The sequence below is a fragment of the Monodon monoceros genome, unplaced genomic scaffold (genome assembly GCF_005190385.1).
Source record: "Monodon monoceros isolate NGI ecotype Baffin Bay Population unplaced genomic scaffold, NGI_Narwhal_1 Super_Scaffold_21, whole genome shotgun sequence".
In the NCBI taxonomy this organism is placed as follows: domain Eukaryota; kingdom Metazoa; phylum Chordata; class Mammalia; order Artiodactyla; family Monodontidae; genus Monodon; species Monodon monoceros.
The window spans coordinates 82253789-82266882 of record NW_021703778.1 but is presented as its reverse complement, the minus strand read 5'-3'; the positions used below and the strand labels follow the sequence as shown (position 1 = coordinate 82266882).

At 42.4% G+C, this 13094-nt stretch overlaps 1 protein-coding gene across 1 annotated transcript in view; it reads left to right on the top strand.

The window, feature by feature from the left end:
- The window catches only part of SLC27A2 (solute carrier family 27 member 2), a 53021-nt gene extending 46197 nt beyond the window's left edge, over positions 1-6824 (top strand). Inside the window, exons 8-10 of the mRNA XM_029238628.1 lie at positions 812-909; positions 5265-5395; positions 6355-6824. Coding sequence (XP_029094461.1) covers positions 812-909; positions 5265-5395; positions 6355-6531 — 406 coding nt within the window. The 3' untranslated portion in view covers positions 6532-6824. The remainder of the gene's footprint in view (positions 1-811; positions 910-5264; positions 5396-6354) is intronic.
- The last annotated feature ends 6270 nt before the right edge of the window (positions 6825-13094 follow it).

The window sequence follows — 13094 nt, the reverse complement described above, 5'->3', positions numbered from 1 at the left end:
TGAGGAAGAGATGGAAGTTGTCTGTCTGTAGTAGAAAGAGCATGGATATGAATGAGAAGAACTCAGCTCCCAGGCTTCCTCTTTACCCCTGAGCAGCTGTGTTATCAGGCAGGTAATCTTTCTGTACCTCAGTTCCTTCACCCATGAAATGAGGGTCCCAATGATCCTTACGGTTCTTTCCATCTCTAATATCCCATGACTCTGGATCTATATCATTATTTTATGCCACCTTCATGTTACTAAAAAAGATACTTCTGGGAGATCTAAAGAATTTTTAAATGTAAGACAAAATTTAACTCTTTATTCAAAGAAAAAGTAGCACCTGATTGAGCACTAACATTATTCTCCCTACAAATAGAGTATGATATTTTCTCTCTTATTAAAAGCTTTTTCATTGCCATAAGACCCTGAAATACAAGTATGAAATTCTAGTTAATAGACATTTACTAACTGAATTAAATAGCAGTCAAAGTTAGTGAATGAGGGAAGTGAGAGACCTAAACACAGCAAAAACTCATTGAGATTTATTTTTGATTTCTAGTGCCTTTCTTAGGCCAAGCCCATATTTTAACATTAGAACATCATTTCACGTGGCAAGGTTAAAATTCCACATTTTATTCGTTAGGTCTATGCCTTTGTCTTTCATGCCTCAAGCAGGGTGCCTCTCCCATGACTAAGTTGGAGAGTTTGGGGGCCAAGGTGAGGAAGACAAGCGCAGCCACCCCCACAGAGGTCTGGAGGAGACACCTGTCACAGACAACATGCACTGCAGACCACCAGTGACCTCTGCTAACCTTGCCTTTTCTTCCAGGTGGAAAGGGGAAAATGTGGCCACCACTGAAGTTGCTGACATAGTAGGACTGGTTGATTTTGTCCAAGAAGTGAATGTTTATGGCGTGTCTGTGCCAGGTATGCACAAGATCTTATAAATCAATGCCAAAACTCCTACACTAACAGAACATAATTTTAACCCCCGGGCAAAGTTTGTCATCACTTCCTCCTGCCAGCTGGAGAATCAAACAACTCTGTCCCAGCCTCCTGGGAGTAAGGGGCTTATGTCTGGTTTATGTGCCATTATAAATCAGACAGGTCAGTACATCTGAACCTGGCCTTCCTCTGTGGTTCACTCCGCAGCTGTTCTTGGGCTCTCAAGCAAGCCAAATATCTCCATGATGCAGGGTCCATGCAGCATTTGGCATGCCTCAAGAAAAGAGGTATCATGCTTGAGAGCTTGGAAGTGGTATCTTGGCCTCTGAACTGGGAGGCACAGTGCCGTTGCTAGAGGAAAAAAGCCAGGAAGGAGCTGATTTTTTCCAGACTCTTCTTTTAAACCAAGTCCCTGACCCCAGCTTGCTCCACTGAGTTTCAGAATCATCACACAAAGTGCTGTCACCAAGCCTCTGTCTGCAGATCTGCCTCTGCCAGCAGAGTGGGGAGGGTGAGGTCTGATTTTGGGTCCTGGCTCCAACACCTGCTGGCTGTTTGACTTCACACAAATCACTAAATTAGAGATAATACCAATCCTGCAGTTAAGATTGTCGAGAAAACGAATTCATTTTAATTACATAAATACTAAATGTATATTTATCAGACACGTACATGAGGGTTGTCATGAAAAGAAATCATTTTAATTATAGATGTCAGAGAGAATTAAAACTTCCAAATCACTATGCAAGTGTAAGGTACTAGGGGAATCGGTATTCCCTAGAACTCAGTATTTGGGATTCTCATCTATACTCAAAATGGAAATCCCAAAGTCCCTTTTACCTGAGCTATGATGGTTTCACATGACATTGTGCTGTCCTTTTGTTTTTTAAAGAATATTTGAGGCTTTCTCTTGCCTGCTCCTCTCCAACCTGGTGACAATGACTTGACAGGAAGTGTACCACATCTCAGGTCAGAGTCTGAGGGGTGCAGAATACTTCTCATGTTGGATTTCAGGCTGAATTAACACAAGGGCCCATATTGTGGTTGTCAGCCATGGCACCATGCTGGCCTCTCACAGACCCCACCTGGAATATGTTGCATGCCCTTCTAAATGCTGGATTTTTTAAAGTAACAATGCAAAAGAATGAGTATGAGAAGGTAAGAAAATATGGGAAATGGAATGGAAAGGCCTAATCCACTGCTCTTCAAAGTGGTGTCACCTACAAATTGACACTTGTCATCTACCTCTACAAGGATTAAATTACGAGCCGCTGTAGCTGCTGACCTTCAACACGCCCTGAAAGGAGTTCAAGGTGGAGATCAGGAATGAGGCACTCTGTGCTCTGGGAAAAACTGGCAGAACAGGTCTTCAGATAGATATTTTCAGGAGAAGATTTTATGAGCCCAATTCTTGCATCTCCTCATATCTAGAAAAGCACTAAAATCCTTCATGGTGACATCTTCTCCTCGTGACTAGCAGTGACCTTCATGAGACTAGCAGATACCTTCTGCAAAAAATATGCCTGGTTGCATGTACTCCCCCCCTTCACTAAAATCCCATGTGTACTGACCTTCTGCCCTACCTCTATGGAGCAGTTTCTCAGAGCTATCTGAAATGCTGTCTCGCAGGCTATAGTCCTCATTTTGCCCCCAAATAAAATTTAACTCACAACTCTCACGTTGTGCATTTTTTTCATTTGACAGTAGGGTCCCTGGGCCAGCAACAGCATCATCGCCCAGGAGCTTGTTAAAAATTTAATATTTCTCATGTTAAAAATGCCCACCCCAGAACTACTGAACCAGAATCTCTGGGGTGGGGCCCAGGGAGCTGTGTTTTAACAAGCCCTCCAGTGATTCTTAAAACAAATGAAGTCTGGTTTTGGAGTGATGAAAATGTTCTAGAGCTAGATACTGGTGATAGTTGCACGACATTGTGAACGTACTAAATGCCACTGAACTGTATACTTTAAAATGGTTAAAATAATGAATTGTATGTTTTAACACAATTTTTAAAAAACACTGAAGTCTGAGAAGCCTGGAGGCCTAGTGGTTCTGAAAATTTAGCCAGTCATCAGAATCATCTGGGAAACTTTTTAAAGCCCAGATCTGGGGTTTGGGACTAAATCTTTGTGTCTTTTTTAAATTCCCAAATGGGTCTACCACCCAGTAAAGTTTAGGAGCCATTGATATAGAACAAAGAAGAGGAGGCTAATGGGTTTCAAATGATTGGGAGACAAGTCAGGTAGAACAAGGAGCAGCTGTGTTTATGTTACGCTGGAGAGCAGAATAAAACAGACGGATTGAAATGACCAGGGAGCAAATTTTAGCCTGAGAACTCTCCTGTAGCCAGAGGGACCAACAACAGAATGGTCTGTCTCCTGAGGTAGACAATGTCCCACCAACTGGGATGTGTAAAGAGGCTGGCTGTCCACCTGGGATCCTGTGAGAATTCTTACAGCAGTGAAAGATTAGAGATGAACCCTAAAGTCTCTCCTATTTTCAGATTCTGTGATTCTCAGTGCCACTCTTGCAGCCTAGAAATGTGGCAGGTCTATCTAGAGAAAGGCATCAGTCCACCAGGGTGATTCTCACTACCAAAGGGCTGAACAAGGCCTTCACAGATCTCAGCTTTGGACCAGGAAGAAACTTCTAAGTTTGGGCCTAGACTAGAGATGACACCAGAACTGCCAAACTACTCTCTAGAGCTTTATATTATCAATAGAACTTTCTGCAGTGTTCTGAAAATGTTCTATATCTGCACTGTCCAGCATGGTAGCCAATAGCTACCATATGGTTGTTGAGCACTTGAAATGTGGCTAGTGCAGCTGAGGAACTGAATTTTTCATTTTATTTAATTATAATTAATTTTAATAGCTACATGTGACCAGTGGCCACCATATTGGATAGTGCAACTCTAGAGAACCTCTGGCCCGAACTGCTGCAGACAGGAACCTTCCCCCTGGAGCTGAACTAGCCCCAGCCAACCTCTGGGAGTCAGGACAGAGACCTGAGATCCAACAGCCCCATTCGCCTCTCGGTTGGGCATTGCCTCTGTCAGAGCAAGAAGGAACCAGTTGACACTGAAGATTTCTGTTGCATCAGCCTCTGCCTTAATTCTAAAAGGAGCTCATTGGAGACATTCAAGATTCCTGAGACCGGTACCTTTGAGACAGCTACCAGGGACCCCTAGAGAAAGAGGGTATGGTGCCCTGCCTCCCTCCTTCAGATATGAGGCAAAGCAAATGAGGATGCATTTCCTTTCTTATAATTTTTCCTCTTGTTTTCTGACTTCTTTAGAGTCATGGGTAAACACACAACCACCATGGGAGAGTTTGAAAGCTGGGGCCCAGGTGACGAAGGGCGGCTCCTTCCCCCTCTCTGATTACAGTTAAGTAGTTCAGGGAAGTGGACCTGGACTCCCACTGGGTCTGCCCAATCACGTAGAAGAGGTATTAATATGTAATTACCACCGTCCTCACAAGAAAACAATGGTAATTGTTCTAAACACCCGGAAGAAAGAGCTGTTAGGATTTTCCCCTGTGGAGAGCACAACCTCTCTGGACTAGAAGGCATCCAGGTGGGGAGGCGGGGGTGCAGTGGGCACATACCTTGATCTGCCTTCACCCTCCTGTCCTGCAGCCTCTCTGAAATGCAGAGGCAAAGCTATTAGGAACCATGATTATATGTCTCAGAGGTGAACATTTGTGCCTGGAAGCACAACAGACCTGACCTGCGACCCAAAGAACAACCTGAGCCCAATTATCCTTGACAGGGGAGCAAGGGTTTTTCACCAGAGTCCAAAAAATTTTTTAGCCACTAGTTCAACCTTTTTCCCATTCTGGTGTTTACATCTAGGCTGCCAAGAAGGATGATGTCAATAAGCACAGGATCTTTAGCCAGCCTGCCTCAATTCCATTTCTGGCCCTGCCTAGTATTTGCTGCATGAACTTGAACAAGTCATTTTTTTTTTTGAACAAGTCTTTTAATGTCATTAAGCCTCAGTTTCTTCACCTGTAAAATGGAGATAACCTTTGTACCTCTTCATAAGGTTGTCGCGAGGGTTAAATAAGATAGTACATAAAGCACACTTAGTAAAGGACCTGGCATGTAATAAAGATTCAATCAATGTATAGCTTGTTGTTTTGTTGTTATCTTTAATTCACTTTAGAATTTAACTTCAACATATATTTGAAATAAAAATTCCAGCTATCCAAAAGAAACCCATACCATAATGCTGTCTCAGTTCTCTATACTTTGACCTAGCAAAGGTCATTTATTTTATCATAAATAAAATAAATAGCTACAACCCACCTAATTTTTTCTCACTTTAACTCTAGGTCACGAGGGTCGAATTGGCATGGCTTCCATCAAGATGAAGGAAGACCATGAATTTGATGGAAGGAAACTCTTTAAGCATGTGGCCGATTACCTGCCCAATTATGCAAGGCCCCGGTTTCTAAGAATACAGGTGAGACCCCTTGTTATAAAGTTCAGTTATCCTCTCTCTTGGAGACACCTGAGTCAAAGGGAACAATTCCTCTTCTACCATGGTGAGCACAACGGCCAAATTTTCACTACCCTTTCAGGAAGCTAAATGAGGAAGCAGAAATACCAGAAAATATAGCTAGCTGAAACCAAATCCTAATCCCTTTTTCCCTAAAACCACAGGCAGTTCATTCAGCAACAGTGTTAGCAAATAACTCACAAAGTCTGTTTGATGAGGTATAACAAACACATAAAATAGAAATGCTCTGACCCTCTTACTTGTTTCCAGTTTTAAAGAATGGAAAAATCCCCTGAAGTCCTGCACCTTTCTGTGATGTGAACTTAAATTGGGCATCATTAGCCAGTAGGAACTACCAAAGGCTAAACTGTCACGCATAGAGATTTTTTTTTTCTTTCTCAAAGATTAACCCCTTAGTTTAACACTCTCACTTTTGGACCTTGAGCTCTGTGATTCTGTAGCTGAAGATGTGAGAAAAGAAGTGTTAGATTACCAGATATTGCTAAGGTTAAACGGTTATTTCTGTTGATGTTCATAAAACACTGACATATGCTTTACAGTGATGGTTGAGAGACATGAAAGTTGAAATATCCTCAGATCATCACCTATTTATTGAAGAAACAAGTATTCAGTGTCACAAACAGGCTGAAAAAAAAAAGTTGTCCGTGTGTAGATGATTCCTTTCCCCACCCCACCATTAATCAGAATATTCCAGGAATACTGGAAGCTCACCAAGTGACACTCTTCTGCTCCGTATTCCACTGTCTGCAGACTCCCTCTCCCCACATGTGATCGTCAAGCTTTAAAGGAAGGAAAAATACCTCCACAGAGGGCCCCCTAGTGGAGGTTCTGAAGACAGGATATCTTGGTATCACACAGAACCTGCTTTCACAGCTCTCAAATGATTGTTTGATGTTTTTCAGGACACCATTGAGATCACTGGAACTTTTAAACACCGAAAAGTGACCCTCATGGAAGAGGGTTTTAACCCTGCAGTTATCAAAGATGCCTTGTATTTCTTGGATGACAAAGCAGAAATGTATGTGCCGATGACTGAGCACATTTACAACGCCATTAATGATAAAACTCTGAAACTCTGAATATTACCAGGAGGGTAACTCAGTGTATTTCTAGAAGGAAACTGAATGGACCTAGTACAGCCACTTGATATAATCCCACTTTAATTTGATTGAAGATTGTGCAGTGCAATTTTTTTATGCATACCAGTAAGGAGAGACTTTTTAAAATTACACCCGAACCTTTGCAAGTGAAAAGATTTATATATAATTGTTTTGCAATTTGCACCTACTGTTTGTATGTGCAAACTAAGCTTGTTAGAGGGAGGATGTTATTTTTTAAAATATGTAATAAAATAGATGAACACCAACATATGCAATGGCACTTCTTCCTGACTTGATTCTAAATGCGAACGCTGAGCCTGACAGTATCATTGGCAATTTTTCACAGGTGTCCCCTTTATAATGCTAATGGAATTCTAAGTAAAAAGTGGTAAGGAGTTGGGAGGTGAGGGGGTAGGTTCCCAGTGAACAACGCAATGGAAATCCAGCTCTAGTGTAAGGCCAACCCTACCCCCAGAAGCATCCTGGCCACTGTCTACAGCATTAGCCAACGAGTGATAAAGCCACCTATAGTCTTTGAAGGAGCTTAAGTCTAGAGCATCAGAGCTCTATACATAAAAGGTATCCAGCAAACTTTTTAGCTATATCAAGGGTTGCAAACTCGAGTGGCTTCAGGATTTGTATTGGTAATGCAGATGAGAAGAGCAGGTCCCAAATGAACGTGGAAAACTTGGGGACAGTCACGACACAGCTTCAGTCCTCTGATTATTGTCATGGGGCTATAGAGCCCAGGTACTTCCAAGATCTGATTATTCACAAAACAGAAATCCAGATATTTATGTGAATCTCCCAATTTTTAACATGTAAAGTCTCACATTTTTTATAATTTCCACTCACCCCAAAGAAAATGCAACTGTGCACCAGAGAAGTCCCAGAGGTCCAGCTCGCATCCCCAGGCTCACGTGCTCCTCAGTCTAGAGCTGGTTTCACTCCACAGCCAGTCTCCGGCCAGAGAGCCTATTCAAGGACCGAGGGCTTTGGGCGTGGCACGGGAGGATCTGGGAAGAGCAAGGAGCTCTCTCAGACAGGCTCTTTGTCCTTACACTCAGCTGCCACCTTTTCTGAGTAGAACCCCATAAGCTTTGCATGTGTCAGTCACAGAGTTCCAGGAGCAGGTCCTTGGTGGCGGCCCTCAAGATGACATATTCCTTACTAGAGCTTGTCCTAGGTCACAGGAGCATCATGCTCACTAAGTTCACATCTAGGAAGTGTGACTCGAGTTCACCCCAGCCTCCCTAAAACAGGTAGAATTTCCTTCCCTAGAGAACATCTTCAGACGACCAGGAGCTAGAAAGGAGCCCTAATTCTCCCTCAATTTAGTCCCTAAATTGAAAAGCCCCAGGCAAACGTATTCAGGGATTCTCAATGATACATGATGAGGGGTGGCCATCCCCACCCCCAACACAGTATTAGAAATATTTTTTAAACTCTCTCCACTTTTTTAGAGGGGACTCCTAAGAAGACTCATGACCAGAATCCCGCTCATTATGCCCAACAGTAAACATTCCCTGAGCACTTAATATGCATGAGGGACTTGAGGATGGCCTAAGGAAAACTCTGGATATCACTGCATCTCTGTGAATTTAGGCAACAATTTAGAACCACTGTTGCTTGTGGGTCAGCATTTGGGAATTTTTGCAAAATTCTAGGTATCTCTGCTTTTGCTTTATTGATCTCCCTGTGAAAATTTTAACCCAAGTGATGGGAAATAGCCCAGCCTTTGCTTTTGAAAGTATAACATTGTGCAATTGTGTTACTTGGAATCTTGTTAAAGTGAATCAGGTTGTAAGCAGAGATTGTTAAAGCTGTGATGTCATTCTGTGTCACAGGGGACATCTTTTTTGGGTGACAGGTCAGCACTTACACCAATATCTAGAACAGTAGTGTTCTGGAACCAAAGCCTGCTGGGCCTGACCACCTTTGACCCACATCTTTGACTTCCCAGTTAGAAACTCAGAAACTCTCCCTCCCAGCCGGATGGCTTCCTCAGTCTCTCGCTTCCCCAAACCTCCGTGATTGAGGCCAGGAAGCACAGCTCTATTGGGACGGATAGAGACAGCAGCACAACATCCTCAATACCTGGGTTTGCATATGTGTAAACAAAATCAAGCCATCCTGTGACATAATCAACTTTAAAGACAGATTTTTCTCTTTTAAAAGGGTCAAAAATTGTGTCCGTAGAAATGTCTGTAGAAGTCATCTTCCTCATTTGAAAGTACAAGTGAGTTTTTTTAATATGCTGATACCCATGTAAATCATTCAACAGATCTCTGATTTCAGGTGTATTGTTTGGAGACATATAATTAGTCTCCAAACCAAAACTCATATAATGAGTCTCCAAACCAAAATAATTTGGGGGTAAAACTAGTAAATGTCGTCATCTGAAATGAAAGCTAACAAGAATCAGTATAAAAACAGTGACCCTCCCTAAGAGATGATCTGTTACATGTGTTGCTCGTTCCTACATCAGCTCTACGAGCATTTAGTGGGTCCCTGCTAAGGACCAAGAGATGAGCTCAGCACAGTATGATGGTGTTTTCCAAGCCTCTATCTGGGAAGTCATGTCAGGGTTTCAAAGAAAGCTGACTGGAAAGACCCCTAGAAGGAAGGCCAGAGTCTTTTCCATGTGTTTGAACTTTTCAAAAATAATTATTCTGTCACTACAGTTGGTGGGGCTGCACGAAGACTGTAAAGAAACAGCTAACAGGAAAGGTGTCCCTCAGCATCACCGCGGCACTGTTCCAGGGGAGGCGGGCCGACTGGCCAACCCAGGTCTTCTAGTTGATGTGGGTGCCGTCTCCCCAGAGCACACAGAGCACCATGTTGTAATATGGATATATAGCTGATGGTGCATCCCATTATGATTGGCAATTTCCCTATGCACAGATGTCATGCTTCTATGAAGCTGTAAGCTCCATGAGAGTAGAGAGTCCATCTATTTTGCTCATCATGATATTCCCAGTGCCTGGCACCAGGTAGGCAATAATTATCCATTGCTTTTTCATCAAGCAATCCTGATAAACATCTGGTTCCCTATGCAAGCTTTGCTATATGTGTGTGGGCACTGGGGGAGGCATGTTGGAGGCAGAGAGGGTGAGCTAAATAGATGGTCTGAGTCTCCTAGTTCAGGCACAGCAGTGAGTCTCAAACTTGAGCGCTGATGAACTGGGAGACTGGGATTGACCTATATACACTAATGTGTATAAAATGGATAAGGAATAAGAACCTGCTGTATACAATAAATAAAATACAATTCAAAAAATACCTTAACTCTTAAAGGTATTTTTCAATAGTTGAATTTATAATGAAGAGAGTGACACTTTCATCATGATAGTCATTAATCTAGAGAAAGAATTTTGTAAGAGAGGACTTAGGAGATTGATATAGTCTAAAATAAACTATTTAAAGCTTTTAAAAAAAAAGAAAATTGAGCACTGAGAGTCACCTTCACCAAGAAGTCTTATTAAGACAGAATGATGGGCCCATTCCCCAGAGTTGAAATTAGAATTGGAATTTGCAGTTCTAACAAATTCCCAGGTGATGCTGGTGCTGTTGATTAGGGGCTGCATTTTGGTAAACCCCTGACAGACAGAAAAACATCCCGAGTTACACATCATGTGTGCTTAGTTAGTACTTCACTTCCTCAGACATGGATTATCTTTTATTAACTGAAGCTCAGATCTTAGATCTGGTGGGACTCAAAGTGCAGGCATCAGGAAAGGCCTAGTAGAAAGCAGCACTTTGTCATCTTCAGCCTGCAATTGTTCTTGAAAACTCACATTAACAGTGTCTATTTACTAGATACACAAATACGTATTATTTGCTACAGCAGAACTAAAAGCAATCCTAGAGAGTGTCTAGTCAAACCTCTTTGTCTGATAAAAGAGAAAAAAAAGCCTGGGGAGGTGACGTACATGCCTAAAGTCACACAGCTCATTGGCATCGCTAAGCTCCCGCCTAGCACTGACAGAAGACCGGAGAGTGGTCCCAGACCAGGAGCATCAGCATCAGCTGGGAGCTTGTCAGACATGCAAATGACCAGACCCCACCCCAGACCTACTGAGTCAGAACCACTGGGGATAGGCCCAGCAAGCTACGTTTTAACAAGCCCTGCTGGTGACTCTGAAGCAGGCTCAATTTGAGAACCACTGGCTTGGAGCAGGGCTTCTCAAGTTTTAAGGTGCATAAGAAGCACCTGGGGATGCCACTGCTTCTACTGCCCACATCCCTCGGAACAGCAAGCAGCTCTAGAACAGTACTTCTCAAACATTGCTGCACATTAGAATCACTTGAGGAGCTGTCAAAAATCCCAAAGCCCAGGCCCATCTCATAACAATTAGATCAAGATTTCTGGGAGTGAGAGCCAGGCATCATCAGTACTTTTTTAAAAGGCTCCCAGGTGATTCCAGTATGCAGCAAAGTTCTGCGACCGCCGATTGAGAGCAAGGGTAATATGAAACTATAAGGTCTTGACAAAGATTCTCTCCCCGACCAAACTCTACCCAGGCTCCTCTGAGCCCTCCTCCCTACTAGGCCTCAACCTTGGCCTATAAAGTCTTGAATAAAGACTTTCTAACAGCTCAAGGCCACACCCCTGGGATGATCCTACATCCCCTTAAAATGCCTGCCTGAGAAAACACAAGGCTGCCAAAAGATTTACCGTTTATTCCAGCCAACACCTGAAGATAGGGCTCCTGTCCCCCAGCCTCTGTGGGAGGGTAGGAGGCTAACTTCCATAAGCATCAGTTAGCAAACCCAGATGGGCTTCCCATGGACCAACCCCCTCTTCCTGCTTTTTGTAATTTTTCACTTCCCTGACTCTACTAAGTCCCTGCGTGCATCCTTCCTGTTCCCCCATTCTCCCTCTAAAATGCCCAGTGACCGCTGTACAAATCAAGTTGAGCCCAGTTCACGCCAGACTCTTTTTTCTATTGCAGTAGTTATTACTGATTAAAAATCTGTCCTTACTACTTTAACTAGTGGCCAGCTTTGTTTACCTTTAACACTGTTAATATAACCAATTTCAGAACCACTCCCTGTAAAAGCACCATCTGAAATGAAAAGAAAATGATTTTTTTGGCCTATGAGCTCACCATGGGTAAGCTGCTTGTGAGCACAGCTTTTACTTGACTATAGTGTGCAGGAAAAAAAAAAAAATGTACAAGTTCCAAACCGAGAGAGGGAACATTTAACAGCAGTGAAGGACTAGAGGGGTCTGCTGAATGGTGAACTTCTGATCAAGGACAACCGTGAACAGTATGGTCTGCTGGGAATAGCATGGGCTTTACTGAGGACAAGGAGACCTGGGTTTGCCCACGTATAAGCTGTGTGACCTGTGGCCTCCGTTTTCTCATTTATAAACTGTAAGCCACAGTACCTAACTCAAGCTGTCTGCCTTCATACCAAGGGCTCCTCCAAACTCTTTTTCTCACAAAGTCAAATCTTCAGCATACTAAAAAGCAAAATCCCTAAGTACATTCATTTAGGTTCCAGAACATGCCCTGGTTAGCTAATCCTTATTTCAGTGGTCAGCAAAGGAAACCATAAACAAAATGAAAAGGCAACCTATACACTGCAAGAAAATATTTGCAAATGACACTACCAACAAGGGCTTAATTTCCAAAATATAAAAGCAGCTCATACAACTCAGTAACAAAAAAACCAAACAACCCAATCTAAACAGACATTTCTCCAAAGAAGACATACAGATGGACAAAAGGCACATGAAAAGATGCTCAACATCACTAATCATTAGAGAAATGCAAATCAAAACTTCATTGAGGTATCACCTCACACCAGTCAAAATGGCCATCATTAAAAAGTCCACAAACAGTAAGTGCTAGAAAGGATGTGGAGAAAAAGGAACCCTCCTACACTGTTGATGGGAACGTAAATTGGTGCAGCCACTATGGAAAGCAGTATGAAGATTCCTCAAAACACTAAAAATAGGGTTGCCATATGACCCAGGAATCCCACTCCTGGGCATATATCTGATTAAACTATAATTCAAAAAGATACATACAACTCAATGTTCATAGCAGCACTATTTACAATAGCCAAGACATAGAAACAATCTGAATGTCCATCGACAGATGAATGGATAAAAATGTGGTACATGTGGTACATACAATGGAATATTACTCGGCCATAAAAAAGAATGAAATAATGCCATGTGCAGCAACATGGATAGAACTAGAGATTATCATACTGAGTGAAGTAAGTCAGAAAGAGACAAATACCATATGATATCACTTATATGTGGAATCTAAAATATGACACAAATGAACTTATCTCAGAAACAGATTCACAGACATAGAGAACAGACTTGTGGTTGCCAAGGCATGGTGGGGGGAGGATGGTTTGGGAATCTGGGATTAGAAGATGCAATCTATTATATATAGAATGGATAAACAACAAGGTCCTACTGTATAGCACAGGGAACTATATTTTACCCTGTAGTAAACCATAATGGAAAAGAAAAACAAATATTTCAGTGGTCAATTAAGTGACACAGGATATGTTTT